The following is an 18,565-nucleotide window of genomic DNA, read 5'->3' as shown; positions in this document are numbered from 1 at the left end:
TTTATTTTCAACAAACATAACCCTTCTTTTGGTTTTAATTTCCAACAGTCACAATTTTCTTTCTATTTCGATATGAAATCATTTTTTATTTGAAAATGTCCAAGAAAACAATCAAAGAAGTTGTGAGGGAGTTATAGGGAGAGACAAAATGATTTTTTTAATTTTTATTTAATTAATTATTAAAAATGGTTTAGTATTAAAGTTTAAGTCTCTAAAGATTTTTAATTTTACTTTTGACAATATTTGATGAGTTGATAGTGTAGAAACTATACACTGTCAATATATCAAATATTAATCTAAAAAGTTAAAAGAAAAAACCATGATCCAAAATGAGTATGTAAGAATTCTTTTAATTTAATAGATAATTTTTCAATCTCTTATTACCTCTAATTAAATTATTTCATTGTTATGATATTTTTTAGATTTCTTTAAATCAATTTTTTTAAAGATGTTTGAAACAAGAAAGTGTTATAACTTAATACGTTTGGCATCTTACTTTATCTTATTGTTCTTGAATTGTCATGAATCAAGAAAAACAAATTTAAACGTGGAAGCAATATCACTTTCAATTATCAAGTTTAATTAATATAAATGAAATAAGTAATGGAGCATATTAAAAAGGTCACTTATTAATTTTATTATTATTTCAATGATTGAGCTAACTTACATCATTTTTTTGATATAATAGTTAAATAAACTCCTAAACTATTTAAAAATATTCAAACAAGCTCTTATTCTTTTATAACGTTTAACTAAGCTCTTATATCTTTATTTTAGATTAAATAAACTCTTATAATTAATAAAGTGACTAATTATCATTAGTAAAAATATCACTTGTCGTTTTATATCCACATGGCATTGAAATGACATTGATATGGGGGGTGAAAAATGTCACATGATCATGTTATCATTTTTAATTAGCATGTTATGTTATTATCAATTATGATATATTAGCATTTCATATTATAACCAATTATAATATTTTGGCATATGCCACATTAGTATCACGTGGCATAAAATAACAAATGATATTTTAATTAAGTCAATCATAAGTCATAAGAGCTTATTTGACTCATAATGAAAAGTACAAAGTTTACTTAACTCAAAATAAAAATACAAAAACTTAATTAAACACAATAAAAATATAAGAGTTTATTTAAATGTTTTAAAATAATTTAGAAGTTTTTTATATATTATGTCTTTTTTTAAAAAAAATAGTATGCAATTTTTATTGCTTGTTGCCAAAAATCAAATTGGCCTTGGACTTACGATTACATATAAATAAAAATCAACCAACAAACCTTAACACCCCTACAACTTAGACTTAGGGAGACCCGAGTCTACAAATAATTCTAACATGTTTCACATCCCATATCCAAACAAATGTCATATACAGCCATTTGCTTCAGCTTTGAGTATATACACCATTAACTACAACATGTATCACCCATTATTCCCCATTTAGTAAATAAATGAACATCATTTTGTTTGGGACCAACTTTGCTACAAATTAAATTACAAAATAATAAAATGTTCCTATTTAAATTTGTGTACATAATATATATGTATATATATAATATTAACTTCTCTTTAAGAAAAAAGTGCACCTTCAAATAATTTAGATTTGTTAGGTTGATATGTTTAGTCACAATACCTAAAGAAAAGTTCCTCAAGCATTCAAAAAAATCTAAACAAGTTTTTATTCTTTTTAAATTATTATACTTTTATTTTGAATTAAATATACTCTTATAATTAATGTTGATTAACTATTATATGACATAGTATTGACATGATATATTGACATATCATAACAAATAATGATATTATATGATGACTTAGTGTCATGGTCCATGTTAACACTTGGGAGATATTGTTTGCTTTAACTCATTAGTTTCAAGATTTTGTTCCACAAAAAAGATTTCATAAGTTGAAGATGGTGTGAACTCTTAAATACCTAATATGAGCATATCTTTTCGATGTGAGATTCACATGATTTCGTACTATGATTGTGACACATAGTCGTGTCATATTTTTCAAGTTTCATATTAACCTCACATGGTATAAAAATGATAAATAATATTTTAATTAATGATAATTAGTTAACTTTTAATCTTAAGAGTGTATTTCACTCCAAATAAAAAATAGAGATTTAACTAAACATAATAAAAAAATAAAAACTTATCTAAATTTTTTAAATAGTTTAGAGAATTGTTAGAGTCTCATGCTATAATTTTACATTTTGTTATTTATCTTTAAGTTTTTTTATTGATTTTTTTATATATTTACTTTTTTTTGCAAAAAATAAAAAATGCCAACCGGAATTTTAATTTTTTTCTTTAATTATGGTCTTTTTGTTTTAAAGTTATCCGGTGTACATGCTGAGGCTAGAGATCCATTAATCAATGATTGGCCGAAAACATAATAAAGCCCAAATACAAAGAATTTAGACATCTAGTGGCGCTGAATTTAAAAATTAAAAATGTACCCGCCAAAACCTCCACCATGCTATTAGATCCAAAGAATCTTGTTTTTCTCTTCACTTTCCTTCACTTTCTCGCTCTTTCTTTTCTGCCAAACACCCAAAACAGGTACTTATGCTTGTTTTCTCTAAAAACCCACTTTTACTATTTCGTGACTTTTTAACATCTCTTTTCTTCTTTCACTCTTTGCACACTTCTTAAAGCTTAATCACTTGCATGTATATATATTTTTAAATTATGCAACGTGTTCGGTGAAATGTCTCAAAAAATGTTGAATTTTGTAGGTAAAATTAGAGTTTAGGGGGTAGTGAAAGTTTTAATCTTTAGAAGATGCACGGGAGAAAGGCGTACGAGCTGGTGAAAGAGTTTGCCAGTGGTGAAAAAGGGCATCTCAAGATTTTCAACGTAAGGCTGCTGGCTTGCTCGTTTTGTATTGAAGTTATTTCTGCTGCATATATATATATATATATATATATATTTATTTATTTAAATGTTCAGAAATGAATGAACCTAGTTTCTACAATGTATTGAAAATTCGCTTGGTGGGTATGCTTCTTCTCTTTGAATTTGGGTGTGCGTGCACAGTTTTTGCATTAACGTCAATAGGTTGTTTGTCTAAATATTTTTGAATATTGACGGTTTACTTCTAAAGTATTGATGAGGATTTTGCAAGTGTTGATTCTGCAAGGGTATTAGTAATTCAGAATAGATGTTCTAAATTACTGCTGCATATCAAGAAAGTCCTTAGAGCTCGGAGCTTTTGTGCCTTCTCTTTGCCGTTGTTGATTTTTGGTTCTTTTCGTTTGGCTTCTCTTTTTCAGACTCTGGAAGCGTAGAGAGGGAAGCCCTCCTGGGTTTTGAATTGGTTTTTGCTTTTGTGTCTGGAATATGCTAGGACAATCCTAATTGGTTAGTGTTGTTGTTTGGAATTGGTTTGTTTTGTTTGAGCAGTTTTATCTTTTGCAAGCTAAAATTAGAAAAGCTTGGCTTTTGTTTGTAAGGTTTATGATAAAGTTTTGGATTTTGACGGTTGAAGAATGATCAAGTGTGAACTTTTGGCTAGTTCTGTAAGTGGGTTTTGGTTGTAGAAGGTAGAAGTCAAGGGAGTAGATACTATAAGTGGCCTTTTGAGTAGTTTTTCAATTAGCAGTTTCTGAAAGTTGGGATTTTATTGTTGAGATGGTTTCTATGTATGGCCTTCTCAGGTGAACAATGAATTTTTGACTAAAATTAATTAGCTTTTGGAGGTGGATTTCAGTTGCCAGAAGCTCATATTTGCCTGTGGAATTTAGAATCTTATACCCATATGTTGGGTTCCATTTGATACTTTTTATGTAGAGGTGTTGGATAGAAGCTTGCTAATGTCACTGGATTGTTGCCCTTCTCACAGATCAGACTGTGTAACTAGGCAGAGAAATCTTTGTAAGAGAAGGTTGAATCCAGTTCTAGCTATGTCCCCATGCTCAGTGATCTTACACACTGATGAAAGTGGGAAATTTCCTGAATCTAGGAAAAGTTCAAGCTCAGGTACAGCCTCTTTAAGCAGCTCTGCTGGGTCGTTGCTTAGTCATCCAAATGCTGTCAAAATAATTGCAGGGGTATCTGTTCATTCTACCCTCAATTTCATGAGAAAACTAGTGTGTTGGAGTAAAGACAATGAAAGAGTTGCATGCCTTTTTTTCTTTGCTCTGATCCACTGTTGAATAGGGAGCTTTCATCCCTGGAGAGGAATTTTTCTTCTCTGTGCTGTAGAAATGAACATTCACAATTCCATCATGCCCAGATTGTTGAAAATCTATGGATTACAAGGGTTTTCCTTGAGAAATCAGGAGCTCACTGCATTGTTGTGCCTGTCATATTTTACACTCCTGGCATGATGACGTGTTTAAGGGGAGTTCTGTTCCCTCCCTTCACATGGGTGAGTGTGTTGCCAAGGAGCTTAAGGAAGCCAAGTTGAAGCTGCTGGAAGCTGGGAGCCCTTTGTGAATTGGGGTACTTGCCACAGATGTGACTTCAAAAGCAGCCAAAAGAAACTGCAGAGTGAGGTAATCTCATTCTGCAAATTTTGGCTGTTTCTTTTCCAAGTTGTCTTGGCCTGAAAATTAAGCTTAGTGAACACATTTAGGAAAAATATGTTGTTTTTTTTCATTTATCTTCTTTTCCTTTTTAAGAAAAAATGGTAGTGTACTAGGAGAGTTTGTATTCTAAGTAATAAGCTATTACATTAATCATTTAAAAGCAAAAGAAGGTATTTTAGACAGCTAAGAGTATCCTTCATGGTTAACCTTCATGTCTTTTAATGCTTTTGAAGGCATTAACTGAGGCTCCATCTGGTTGATGCTTTTGCCTTTTACATTTTTTTTGGGCAACAAATGAATAGAAAGGAAAAAGTAAATAATAAGACACAATAGAAAACCAGAGACAAAAACAAAAAGTTAAAAAGCATCAATCAAATGGACCTCAAATATTTAGGTAATACATGTGCTAACTGAAGGTTTCAAATTTTGAAGAAATGCAGATAAGAGTAGCGCAACTAAAAGGTTTTAATAAAGACTAGCTTCATGTTTTTTGACATTGTTCATGGACTGCCTTTGACTGAGGCAAGTGGGTGGCAGTGAGTTGCCAAGTCTTGTACAGCTCATATTTTCTTTCATAGCTTCTAAGTTACCTCTCAGCTTTTTAGATTATATGTTTGGCATGATATGAGTGCATTCTATTTGATTATACATCAGCTTATGAAAAGGTCCAAGGTCTCCATTTTTAGCCTCTTTAACTTGTTCTCTCAATTGCTATGGAGATCTTCTATATTGATAACTTGGTCATAAGTTCAAGTTCTTACTAAGAAAGTTCATTATAGCTGGTATGAAAATTAAAAAAGAAAAGGGGTTGGGATGATGAATAAAAGATTTCATTGTTATGACTGAAATATAATTTTTCTTTACAGCCTCTGCATCCAATTTAACCTGGCAATGTCACTGTACACATATTAGAAGATATGCAGACAAAAGTTTCCCAAATTTAATGGCATCTATGTTATTGACCTATAAGGTTATACCCTTGTTAAAATGTCTTTTCTTTTTTGCCTATGGTTTGTTTTGTCTTAAATTCCTAATTTACTTCTTCTGGAGCTTTAAATTCCTTAAGATTTTTTTAACTGAAAAATATTAAACCTATTTGATACTAGTTTCAGCAGAATCGTGCTAGCTAACTGGGAACTTTGAGCACTTATTTGTTACTTAAATACATGCATGTAGGGGTTTGATTTGATCTACTTTTCCTTTTTGTTTTCCTAAGTAATAACAAAAGGCTGTTTCTTTGTTATTCTCTTTCCTTTTGATTCCTTGGAAGAATCTTTTCCAATGGGCACATTTATTGTACTAAAATAAATTTCAATTTCTGGCGTGTTGGGGGCTGGGTTTGCAAGAGAATCTCTCCCCTCTTTTGTTCTGTGTTTCTTTGGTAGAAAATTTCACGAATTCTAGAGATTATCAAACAAGGGGTGGATCCCTTAACCAGGTTGCTCCCAGCTTGTTTTGCTGATGCTTTTGCATGCATTAAGTTAAGGTGGTCAAGGTACAAGACCCTACTTCTTAATTGTATTAATTTCCTTTTAATTGAATCAAATTATTAGCATCGTAGAGATGTCCTTAAAGGCCACTGGTTAGGAAGGGGGTTATGGTTAGGTTAATCCATGAAGTTATTGAAATCCATCGTCTTTTCTTTTTCTTTCTTTCAAAGATGAAGAAATTGGGAATTCATTTTTTTTAACAAAGGAGTTGGTAGAACCCAACAAGTTTTGGCATAAAAACTCCAACTTCCAATCTTATCATTAATAAAAAAAGCAATTTATGTAGATGTTCAATAAACCCGTGAAATCTGAATGAGACATTGCCACACAAAGTGAAAAGTTAAACCGCAGTATAGGTTGTTCACCTAGCATATCTTAAAGGGAAACAAGGCTTTTTAGGTTTATTTATTTTTTAATTTTTATGGGAGATATGCTCATAATCTATAGTGTTCTTAGGTGAAAATTATCAGTGTATGTTTATAAGATATTGAGAGAGAAATGTAGTCAAGCATTTAGGACAAATGGATAAAAGCAGCAAGAATTTTAATTTGTATTATTTTTTTAATTTCTAATGCTCTGTTTTAATATCACTTAATCTAGAATTATCTAGAATCAAGAAACGTAAGTATATTTGATTTGAACAAGACAATTATCTTCTCAAGTCTTGGATGTGCAATAGGTTAATGGAACTTGGAGTTAAACAGATTCTTACTGTTCCAAAGATACGTCAATTTATATACTAACTGGAAAGTTGAAATCAAATCCATCCCCTTTTCAACTTAGAATCTTATGAGTTTGAGATAATATTTGCATCTTTGTTTCTTTGTATATTCTAATAGCTATTATAGCAATCATATGTATTAATTAACTGGAAAAATATTTAAAATCGTTTGCATAAATGAAATGTTTCAAAAAATGTTGGAGTTTGAAGGCAAAATTAGAGTTGAAGGGGGTACTGAAAGTTTTAATCTTTAGAAGATGCACGGGAGAGAGTCATAGGAGCTGGTGAGAGAGTTTGCCAGTGATGGAAAAAGGCATCTCAAGATTGTCAGTGTAAGGCTGCTTGTTTGCTCGCTTTGTATTGTAATTATTTCTGTTGCATATATATTAAATGTTTCAGAAACGAATGATCCTAGTTGTTACAATATATTGAAAATTTGCTTGGTGGGTATTCTGCTTGTCTTTGAATTTGGATGTGTATGCACAATATTTGCATGAAAGTAAACAGCTTATTTTGTCTATATATATATATCTCAAGATTGATGATTTATTGTTAACGTAATATAACCTCTGTTAGATTGATGAGGATTTTGCATGTGTTGGATGTGTAAGGCTATTAGTAATTTAGAATAGATGTCCTTTGTATTTCTGTATAATTGTAGATTCTTTCCAAGCAGAAACTCACACAGAGGTGTATATGTGGATACATTTTGCCTAATGACATTATCATCATGTTTTTGCATGCCACTGGCTGGCTACCAGCATAAAGGCCTCAAATTTTGATATGCTTCCTTTTTGCTATGCCAAGTGTTGAGAGACTACTTGTTTTCATCATTTTTCATAGAGATCTTTAGATGAGTACTCATTGTATTGAATCCATCTTAACCATTTTCTTTCTTTCTTTTGTTTTTTTGTGATTTGCCTAACCCTCGACCTCCAGGTTCTTATTCTTTGAGCCCTACCTTGTTATACTTGCTATTCTTAAGCCCTTCAGTTAGAATTTTTATTTATTAAATTTCATAATATATGCTGTCAAAACTGTGCTTAAGTGAATTTGTACTGGTTTAAATTGTTGTATGTGATGTGATCTTGTAGAATGAGCTATTTGAACGAGTAATTGAAGAATGCAATGAACATCATAATGCACTTCAGTCATTAATACGGTAATTCCTTGTTGCTATTTTCTTCTTTAGCTGTATTTTTAACTAGTTTTGTTGCACATACGCTTTATGTTGATTTAATTTTTAAATGCCATAATTATAATATCAAACATAATCAGTGTTTAAATCATGATTTGGTCAATTTTCAATTAGTTAACATTTAAAAAAAAAAGACATGAAATATATGTAAGTAAAAAATGTATTTTAGGAAAAATACTAAAATTATACAAAATTTATGGCTAAAATAGGAAACAGTATACTATAACTAATTAAGATTTAATAAATAAATTTAAAATCATAAAAGTAAAAAAAAAAAACACATGAATTTGGACAAATACTTTTTCAGTGATCAATCACTCCTTGTTAGTTATATATATAGAAAATGATATAAGTCAAATTTTAAACATTTGTTAAGACACACTCTGTATTAATTATATGAAAGTTATATAGTGATTTATTCACTATGTAAATAATAATAGAGTAAAATTAATTAATTATAATTAATGACAAAAGGGCATATAATTCCATAATTAGTGATAAATCACTTATAACTAAAAAAAAGTAATAGGTCATAATTTTCTTACCACAAATCAATCCAAATTACTTATAGATATAATTAAATTCAATTAGTTATGAGTGACGTATGTGTTCTTTAATTAACATTTGGTTGACTAATAAGTGGAGATTATTAAAAAAATTATTTTATTTGTTGGACCAATTTATTAAAATCTTAAATTATCATGTTAAAGTTCATTATTTTTTTTAATTTACTATCATCCCTCTCGTAAGCAAAAGGAAAAGCGAAAAAATAAAAAATATTCTGTCATACATATAATATTTAAACCACTCATAAATAAATATAAGTTGATCATTGAGTAACTTGTAGAGGTATTACGTCACAATTAAATACCTAATTTTAGGACAAAATTATTAATATTCATTAAATTATAATTTAACTTTTATAAGTATATATATGAAGTAATTTTGATTGATTAGTAAGACAAATCACAACATATAATAACGTTTTTGTTGATTATCATTAGATTATAATTGATCTGTTTTAGTAAAAAGTTGATTGCCTATAACCTCATTATTTTTTTTAATCTATTATTACCTTGATTATTTTATAATATGCATAATATTGAAATGCATATTCTATTAATTCTATAAAATTCTCGTTCATTTCATTAAATGACTTTCAAAATATTATGTTTCCTTATTTTGTTAAATTATTTTGAAAAATTTATATCATACTTAATTATTAAGCTATTAAAAATTTATTGCTTATTTTTGTATGTAAAATAAATTTAAATTATTATGATAAGAGATAAAACAAATCATATCATTTATCAAATAGTTAATTTAATACATTGTTCAAACACAAATACTCAAAATCAGTTCACATTCAAGCTTCCTAAGCTAATCATCTGTATAGGTAAAACGATCATCTATTAATTAAGAAAAACCTTTCTATATTTGTAGCCATCATGTATATTGCTTTTAGTCAGACAAAATAATTGAAACTCACTAGCTATATAAATCTCATAGTTTTTTATGACTAATACGATTTGACTTTATAATTTTATCGTTTATTATTTGTCTTTCTTGATGTGACAAAATTTCATTGAATAATCTAAGGATGAGATCTATCAATTTATGGTAGATCAACTTATCATAAATATAATATTTAAATTAAACTGATGCATTTCTGTAATATAGGAGGAAAAAAGGTGTAGGATAAAGAAACATTTTTCACTGCTTAAACTTTTTCGATGATTCAATGGAATATAAATTCTTTTTTTTCAGTATAGCTAAATTTAAATTTTATGAAGTACAACACATTTAAAAAAAGAGTTTAAGGTTAATAAAAAATTAATCAATATTATTTTAATATGAAAATTATTAATTAAAAAAATTTACTTTAATAAGAATATATATATATAAAATGATTTGCCCTTCCTTATTCCCCTCTTCTTGGAACTACATCGACCTGCTAAGATTAGGTGGTGCTACCTCTTTCATTTCTTTAGTCAATGGATCTGCATCAAACTTTCCCCTCTATGTTCCAAGTTTTGTTCTACGACCTCCTAGAGATTCATTGTGTATGTTGTGTAAAATTCTTGAAATCAGCTGGATGTCAAATTTTTACAATTGCTGGTAAAGTTATACCCTTAAACCTGCAATATTGTGACCTTGAATTTTACCTCAATTCTCAAATATATGGGTGCTATTGCAGTAGGCTGTGTGTATGAACTTGCAATGGAGCTTGAGGTTGAAAAATGACTAATGAAATATTCTCTCCAGAGATTTTTGGTACCCAATCTATGATGTACTCTTGGGAACACCTCTTTTTATATAATTTTTTCATTTTAGGATCAAAGTTTAGCTGCACGTTTATCAAGTCTGCCCCATCATCAACATGATTTATGTTACAACAGGAAAATGCAAGAGGAGGGACTGGAAGTTCTAACAGCTAGAACTGCAGACCACTATGGAGCACTCATCCACCACCTTTCTTTAATTCGCAACAAGCGTTGCCTAATGGCATATGTGTAAGTATCTCATACTTTGTGTTGTCATTTCCTAGTGAAACTGCTTCTTGCTAGTTTGCTTGTTACTAGATGTGGTTCATTATCATCACCTGCTAATTTTATACAGGTATAACCGAGCAGATATTATACGAGATTTGGCATGGAAGGTAGGGTTGCTTCATGAACTTCCACGCGAAATTCAAGAGAAGTTCAGTGACTCAGAGGAACAATATTTCAAAGATCATTCTAAATCTTTGAAATCATACATGTCACAACTGAGCCTCAATGTGAATGTGGTAATGTCTTTCTCCCACTTCTCATATGAATTAAACATTTTATTAGTGAGCTTACAACTCTAGGATTATCTCAATCTAAACCTTCTACGATTGAAAATTTAAAATGGAGGCCGTTAAGAAAATTATGATTCAGTTGTTGGTGTTACAGAAAACTGAATGAAAGTGTTTGAAAGATACCATGCCAATAATGAAAACTGGCTAATAAATAACAAAACTGTATTCAAGCAAATAATAAACCAAAAACTGGTGGTCTTCTAATATGCAGATTTTGTTTCTTTCTCATAAAGCATTACATAGCATCTGTCAACTAGATTGCAATGGCTAAAGTTCTTGGTTTGTCAGGATATGGTGCCTCCGAAAGATCCCTACATCAAAGTTAGAGTCCTTGAAGATTTGGGTAGCGGAATAATTCTCAGTGATAAATCTGCCAATTTTGCTCGCCACTCCATGCACTTTCTCAAACGAACTGATGCTGAGCAATACATTGCACGGGTGGGTTGCTCCTTCCTGTTAGTTAGCTCTAATTGTCTCATGAGATGCTGAATCGTTACTTAACTTTTCATTATTTTCCTTGTACCAATAGGGCTTAATGGAGGAGCTGACAAGCTAAACCTGAAAAAGGTCTATCTATGATGCCTTCTCCCTCTTCTTTAGGACAAAGATGTTTCATACTGATGTGTATTTAGTAGCAGTTACAGTAGCCTAATACCAGACCTGTTTGCTCATTCACTCTTAAGTGCATTCAGGGCTGGGCAAAGACAGATGTAACTTGAACAAGGAAAAAGAGAAAATTAAGATAAAGAAATAAGCTAAATTATTTCATTTTTGTTTTTTTGGATAATATTGATGAAATGATCTAATTTGTTTGGCATTTGGTGGCATCAATATCATGGATGATAATACCTGATTCAACTCCATAAATGTAAAGCTTTGAATGAGGTGGAGTTGGCTACATCAATGCTTTCCTCCATTTTGGCTGATCTAGGGTTATGTTCAATAGCATGCGTGATAGTTTTGTGTAAAAGCTGTCATTTGCTGAGCTGATTGTACAAGTGGGTACTAAGAAAGATCAACATTGCTAGTATGCGTGGGGATCTCAATGGAAGTCGTTCTCATTAATTCTGCAGTATTTAGCAGCCAAGAAACCAGAAAGAATGTTCAAGAAACTGCATTTGAAGGTTTCAAATCTCGTCAAAAAGAAAAGAAGAACGTTCCCATATAGTATGCATGAAAAATTGAGAAAAACAATATATTCATTCTTTGCACAATGAATCTGAATGCTGCAGCAAGAAGGCCATGCCTTAAAAGCCAGACAGAGCCAGTACAATTCTCTTTTCAAGTCTTAGATAACTTTCTATTTCTACCACTGCCACTACTACTTGCAGCCCTTGACCCTCCAGAGAGGAAAGCATCTAAAGCTGCTAAAGTCCGAGCTTCACATTTGTGGCCTCTCAAGGAGGTCCTCACCCTTCTAACCACCTGTTGCTTCATCACCTTTCGCTCTGCCACTGACAGAAGCTTACACTTATCCATTCCCTTCAGAAATCCAACCACATTTTCACCAGAGCCCCCACCACTTTTCTCTAACTTTGTGAGTTTCTCCACAACTTGCAAAGACAGCATCCGCTCTAAGCAGTTTTTATTTCCCACCTCAACAATATCCAAAATAAAATGCACATTCACTTCCCGAGTCTTCAAAGATTTGCTCTCAAGTGCGTGAGCTATCTTATCTATTAGACCCATTAGGAAGATCTTATTCAATACAAGAACCCCACCATTGCCATAAAGCATTTGATGCAGAGCCGTATAGGCCGAATCCTGCAACTCTGCAATGTGGCACTGCATCATCTTTACCAGCTCAGGAATAACATCGTACTCTAGGAATTTCTTAATGCAGGGTTCTCCACCAGAGTAAGCTAGCTTCATGAGTAAAAAGGCAGATTCAGATCTCACAGGATTATGTTCTGTGTGTCCGGATTGCAGAAGTTCTGATAACCTTCTAATAAGGGGACTTTGTAGAATCATTTCTCTGAAACTTGGGTCTCCAGCTTTTTCAATTATTGGTATGAGATCTTGCATTGCCTCCAATACCTGTTTGTTGTCATAGTCTAGCACCTTGTGAATGAGGTCGTCAAAAGTTTGTGGCTTTGGTGAAAGGGGAATGTTCCGGTCTGACATAACAAACCTATCCAGACGCAGTCTCACTTGCCATGGCAAGAGGTCTAGATTTGCAGGTCGAAGAGAACTATTTGATGAAGGGCCTGCCAGCTCATAAAATGCCTTCAAAGTGACAATGGCATGGTGTTGCACTATTTCAGATCCACTCTCAATAAGTTTGATAAGATTCTTCTCAATCTCAAAAGCAAACATTCTCTCAACTGCTTTTGACTTTCCAGCTTTGGTCAATGACATCAATATTGTAAACATGCTCTCATGCCATTCCTTGGCATCGGGAGAGAGCAAGCATGCGAGCTGGTTAAAGGGGATACTCTGAAGCACCTTATCAACAATCTCTGGGCTTCCAAATTCTGCAAGCTTGGCAAGGATGGTTAAAACGTTTGTTTGGATTTCAGGATCCTCACAACTTTCTAATATACTTGCCAACTTGTCAACTGTACTGGCAGTTTCAAGGGATGGAAAATAGCTGCAGTAATCAGTCTTACTAAATATATTTATGATGGCTTCTGCAGACACTGCAATCAGACTCTGTGAATTAGTTGAGATGATATCTGCAATCCTGGGTCCCAATATCCAACTAAAGCTCACCCTGCTTGCTTCAAGTTCAGAAATGGAGTTGCTTGCCATTAGAGCCTGAATAATGGATTCTAAGGTGATAACCGCTTGTTTTTCTTCTAAAATTTCGAAGAAAAGCTTCATCCTCTGTTCAACAATCTTTTTGACATTCTCTTTCCCAAAAATAAGGAGCCAAGGGCAAATAAATGCAGTTTTTTCGGGTGTAGATCCATGTAGTAGCATCTCAATTGAATCAGTAGTCTTGCTATCAAGGTACAGCAAAACCATGTCATGTACTTGGTACAAGGGATCCATGTCTACTTTCATCAATAAAGACCCTTCAACAAGCTTGCAGACAATGAGAGAAAACAAGCTCTCCTGCCCAAGAAATGACCATACAGCCTCTACACAAGCTTCTGGTACAGGTCCTGCCCATGAAAGAGCAGCAAGAGCAACGAAGAGCCTCTTTGAGTCCACAGGCATTGCTTCTAGACTAAACTCAAACGAACCGAAAATGGTTAACGTGTCTTCAGCATCTTTCTCATTCACATATGAGACAGGACCTGGTGCACATGTTGCAAATGTTGATAGATTGGTTATAGCCTTCTCCCATTTCTCAGCTCTTACTTCTTTCCTGAGAGCCTTTCCCATAACAGCAACTGTTAGAGGGTGGTGGCCGCATCGTTCAAGTAAGCTCTCTGCTATGACCTATTAGGATAGGATAAACTCAGAACAGTAAATGAAGTTTTCATTGAATAAAACTATTAAAATAAAATGCAATTAAAAACCAAGAGTAAATACTGATCGTTAATTATTATGTAATATGCTACATTTTAGCATTTTGGATGAATCTTAACTTAAGTTCATTATGGTTTTGCGAGGTTAGAAATTTATAAAGTTCTCAACTTAGGTTCATATTGAACTCTGGTTCCCTAAAAATGATCATGAAAATTTACATAAGTTATCAAAAGACCTTAATTTCTGTCTAAGTCAGATCTTTGAGAATGTCTGAAAATTTGCATATATAGTATCTAAGGTATTTGTCAACTTTAAAGTTGTTTCAGACAGCTCTGTAGAAGGTTTCATGTGGCATAGAGATACTCACACTCCCCTCACAAAAAAGAATTCACATTGAGCAACGCATAACCATGCCTATTGGTTCAGAAAATATTAGGCAATCAAAGCATCCCTAAACAAACTATCTCAAAGCAGCTAGATTGCATCAGAAGGTGGGCAAAGGTTAAGCAGGTTTGTGCAGACACCTATTGCTTAGAGGAAGAATATATTTGGTACTCATAATATGCAACGAAAGTGATGCAAATCAAGCATTTAATCTCTTCAAAATAAGGATAGTGCAGATACTACGGAGAATGGTGCAATTAAATCTCAAGGGTAACATACCCCTATTCTATGGTGATCATGCATAGTTAATACAGTTCTTAAATGAAGCTCCTGACAAAGGTAGCAAAGAGCATATAACTGAGAACTAATTCTGAAAAAAATAAGAATAAGATATGAGGATTTACAGAACTATTTTGGTTTAGTTTCTATATACAAATCTTTGATGTGTGAAAGCAAAGAATCAGTCGAGAACAAGTGATCTATAACAAGGAAAAGTGATAGATAAAAGAACTTTAGAGTAAGATCCAGAGATAGGCAAAAGCAATTGGGGAGAAACAGAGGAAATAGGGAGAGAGGGAAGAACTAGGAAGAGAAAACTAGAAAGAATCAACAGGGGCGGGGTTGGGTGGAGAAATCCTCACTATTCAAATGTCCAGAATATATCAATAATTCATAAATTCAAGCCTACCCGAAACTTTAATAACATAAGTATTAATAACTAAACCTAATCCTGAATAAAATTAAAAATACCAAACATAACCCTTAAACTCTAATACTCAGAAAAAAGAGTAAAACACTAATTAGTATAAATAACCAAAATAATCCAAAATAGCCTTAATATATGTAAAGATTACAATCAAACCTGTAAAATATAAAATAAAGTCTTAGATAACTTAATCCCTCAACCAGCATATTTTCATCCTCCATTAAATAAGTTCCGTAATTAATCTAGGAAGGAACCTAAAGAAAAAAGACTTCTTTTCTCAAAATGAGCAAAAAAGACCTAGATGACAACTTTAAGTTTAGAAGAATGCAGAACAGAGATTGTGTCATTTAACATCCAGGGGGGTCCACACACAAAAGGAATATGACTTGTGGGGTATAAACCAACGGTAAACTGTAGCGAGAAGTTCTGCTGCTATTTGGGGTTTCAAATAGCAAATGAGAGGCTATGCCATCTCATTGAACAAACCTCCACAACTTCTGTTCATTAATGAATCCCAACTCCACACAGGGCATACACAATTACTGATAAAGACCAAGACCATGGATGATGCTTTTGGAGTGACATGTTACTCATTTACTACATAAATGGCATACATATGGGTGGGTGGACATCCTATAGGACCTAAACCAGATTTTCTTATAGATATATCCACGCTAAAACAGTTCATCATGTGTGTGTTACCATGAATTAACAAAATAAATGCTGGGATTGAGGAAAATTTCACCAAACAATTATCAGAGCCTATACGTGAACTAAGTCATTCTACCAAAGGAAAGGGTACGTACCGGAAGCTCTTCTTTGCTAAGGAGGCTATGGTAGAGGAGGATTTCCTTGCTTATCCCCCTTATTTCATCCTTGCTTAGCTCTACCTTTTCAGCTTCTGTAATTTCATAGACAGCTTCATTTCTTGTTGTTACTAAGTACTTACAATCATTATCATACAGTTTAGCGAACCACTGAACTATGTCCTGCTCCCATACATCATCAAGAAGGATTAAAATGCTTTTTCCATTTAAGGCTTCTTGAAGCAAGCAACAAACATAATCGAGATCTCCACTATTTTCCTCCTTAATCTTTTTCCAAAATCCAATCTGCACCAAGAATTTGCTAATTTTCCTTGCCAAACGCTTCTGATATTCAGCTTTACTGCCATTGCATGCAGCTCGACTACACCATTGCCCAAATCCAAGTTCAACTGCTCCACCCACAAATTTTTTTGGTGGATCAGAAGCTACTTGGCGAGCTAAACAGGACTTTCCAATACCAGATAAGCCCACAATTAGAATGACTCGATGAGAATCGGCCCGTTCAAGTAAATCCCTCACAAAGTTACATTTACTAGAAATCGGGTGGCCTTGATCAGCCTTTATTTTCAATCGAATTGGAATGTCTTGTGCTGTTGATTCTATTACTTTCTCAACATTTTGGGCCAACATTTGAGTTTCAAGCCACCAATTTAAATCGTCTTTAATTGAATGTGTCAGTTTTCCAAGTGGATCTCCAGCCATGGAGTTCCAAAATACCTTAGCAATGTTCTTAATTTTACTTTTTGACACAATTGTTCTCGCCTTCCTGATATTTGGGCGCAGCCTTTCAATCAGGGAATGCAAACTTTGAATTTGATAATCTAACTGGGCATTATGAAGCTTGTTGGCATGTTTTTGCCTAACTCGTTGTGTCAAATTCTCAAGCTCACACACAAATTCTTCTAGGCTTCGGATTTTCTTTGGAGCTTCATCAAGATTTCTAGAGGCTTGTTCTAATGCACCAACAGCCCCCACCATACTGGATATTATCTGTGTTGCAGAAGCAACAGCTTGAAGTGCATCCATCAGTACTTGAAACAGCAGAGCAGCTGTATTTCCAAAATTTCAGCAGGAGCTAATTATGATAAAACAAATGATCTAAGTGACTCCAAAAGGTTACATGAGATCCAGCTAATCCACAGTCAAAGCAAATAGCAGAGATCTCCTTCACCATAATTTCTGACAGTCAGAACATTTGCCTACCAATCATTCAAGTGAAAATGTACAAAAGGGCCTGTATACTCACCAGCAACTTAGTGTGGAACCAGCCATTTTGATACTCTGATTTTGCTCAGATAGAAAACAAAAAGAGGGCCTGAATGAGTCCTCCACAGTGCCCCATAAACTATTTTCAGGAAACCTCATTAGCTCCATTTTGGTCTCAAACAACTCAATCCTACAAGGAACAAAAAGATCAGCAAGAATTATGGAAAAACAATGTAAATAAAAGTTCCCCTAAGCTCTGCTGCCTGACACAGAATGCTGGACCCAGATTATGAATCAAAATAGCTATAAATAAGCACAACATATACTTTGCGGTTTGCCAGAAAATCATTAAAAAAATAATAAGAAAGGACAACCCTAAATAACCCAAATGGTTTGAGACCAACAACACTCATAATCAGCAGGGGAAAAACCAAGCTTCTATACAATGAGGTATATCCATTAATCCGCCAAGTTATCCATGATAAACAACACCCAGTTGTTAAAAATAACCCAAAGTCCAAGCCCAGTTCTTAACACTCCATTAAAAATCCAAGAGCAAAGCAACTCTAACATGCAAGCAAACATCTTAAGAATTGTAGCATAGATTAAGCATACCTTGGATGAGTTGAAGAGAAGATTCGAATTAAACAAGAACAAAGAGTTCCCCTGACGGCTTTTGACAAAGACAAAGAGGAATTTAACTGTTTCGTTTCGTTTACTATCAAAATGGGCAGTGGAAATCATTGAAAGATGACGATGAAACGAGCAAAAACTAGGGAGTCATGTTGTCGCAAGTCAACTGCATGTAGCTGAAACGTGAAGCTTTGAACAGGTGGGCAATGACAGACCAATAACATTTCGGCTTTGCACGTGTAAGTAAGAGGGAATGCTTCCATCCTTATCCTTCATCCAGTTATTTCTCGAGGATCACTTGGTATTTGTGACCGACATGGTCAAACATCATTTGGTCCTGTTTGGACAAATTTTGATTCTGTTTACTTCAATTTTGCTAAATAAGGACAGGCAAGGTTGGCTGCAAATTAAAAAAAAATAAAATTCAATTATAACTAAATAGAGGGAATTCTTTTAGAGCAAAATCTCCTCATCAAGGAATTTTGCTACTAACTAAATGATTAAATATAAGGTTGTGCAAATGGTTGGTTCGCTATTACAAATTTTAAAACATATAAAATTAAATCGAATCAAATATCTAGAA

General features: G+C 33.0%; 2 protein-coding genes and 1 pseudogene across 4 annotated transcripts; 2 read left to right on the top strand and 1 right to left on the bottom strand.

The window, feature by feature from the left end:
• The first annotated feature begins 2,420 nt into the window (after positions 1-2,420).
• On the top strand, positions 2,421-11,733 carry PSF1 (partner of SLD five 1). Its single transcript, XM_021442885.2, has 7 exons — positions 2,421-2,588; positions 2,765-2,885; positions 7,864-7,931; positions 10,367-10,480; positions 10,587-10,755; positions 11,098-11,247; positions 11,339-11,733. The coding sequence occupies exons 2-7, from the start codon at positions 2,811-2,813 to the stop codon at positions 11,363-11,365; spliced, it is 603 nt and encodes a 200-aa protein (XP_021298560.1). The 5' UTR covers positions 2,421-2,588; positions 2,765-2,810; the 3' UTR covers positions 11,366-11,733.
• LOC149526401 (uncharacterized) lies at positions 2,981-7,935 on the top strand (annotated as a pseudogene). The gene is made up of 4 exons (XR_016352057.1): positions 2,981-3,086; positions 3,302-3,345; positions 3,773-7,101; positions 7,864-7,935. The product of XR_016352057.1 is annotated as an uncharacterized LOC149526401 (transcript).
• A 210-nt stretch (positions 11,734-11,943) lies between the features above and the next one.
• Positions 11,944-18,205, bottom strand: LOC110427385 (uncharacterized). 2 transcript variants are annotated; one of them, XM_021442884.2, is made up of 4 exons: positions 17,965-18,205; positions 17,390-17,539; positions 16,123-17,192; positions 11,944-14,196 (listed from the first exon to the last, which is right to left on the bottom strand). In XM_021442884.2, the coding sequence occupies exons 3-4, from the start codon at positions 17,167-17,169 to the stop codon at positions 12,091-12,093; spliced, it is 3,153 nt and encodes a 1,050-aa protein (XP_021298559.1). In that variant the 5' UTR covers positions 17,170-17,192; positions 17,390-17,539; positions 17,965-18,205; the 3' UTR covers positions 11,944-12,090. The 2 variants fall into 2 exon arrangements, with proteins under 2 accessions (XP_021298559.1, XP_021298558.1); XM_021442883.2 differs by having other exon boundaries at positions 16,123-17,539.
• Positions 18,206-18,565: the final 360 nt, after the last annotated feature.

Source organism: Theobroma umbraticum, unplaced genomic scaffold, assembly GCF_002168275.2.
Source record: "Theobroma umbraticum cultivar Fairchild unplaced genomic scaffold, ASM216827v3 scaffold_34.0, whole genome shotgun sequence".
In the NCBI taxonomy this organism is placed as follows: Eukaryota; Viridiplantae; Streptophyta; class Magnoliopsida; order Malvales; family Malvaceae; genus Theobroma; species Theobroma umbraticum.
The sequence above is the reverse complement of the archived record's forward strand: the minus strand, read 5'-3'. Positions and strand labels throughout refer to the sequence as shown.

Excerpts from the sequence above, each read along its gene's own strand:
- PSF1 (XM_021442885.2), top strand. The coding sequence starts at position 2,811 with ATGCACGGGAGAAAGGCGTACGAGCTGGTGAAAGAGTTTGCCAGTGGT. Across the intron at positions 10,756-11,097 it reads TGAGCCTCAATGTGAATGTG|GATATGGTGCCTCCGAAAGA; the intron begins GTAATGTCTTTC and ends TTGGTTTGTCAG. Across the intron at positions 11,248-11,338 it reads CTGAGCAATACATTGCACGG|GGCTTAATGGAGGAGCTGAC; the intron begins GTGGGTTGCTCC and ends TTGTACCAATAG.
- LOC110427385 (XM_021442883.2), bottom strand. The coding sequence starts at position 17,169 with ATGGATGCACTTCAAGCTGTTGCTTCTGCAACACAGATAATATCCAGT. Across the intron at positions 14,197-16,122 it reads TTAGCAAAGAAGAGCTTCCG|GTCATAGCAGAGAGCTTACT; the intron begins GTACGTACCCTT and ends CTATCCTAATAG.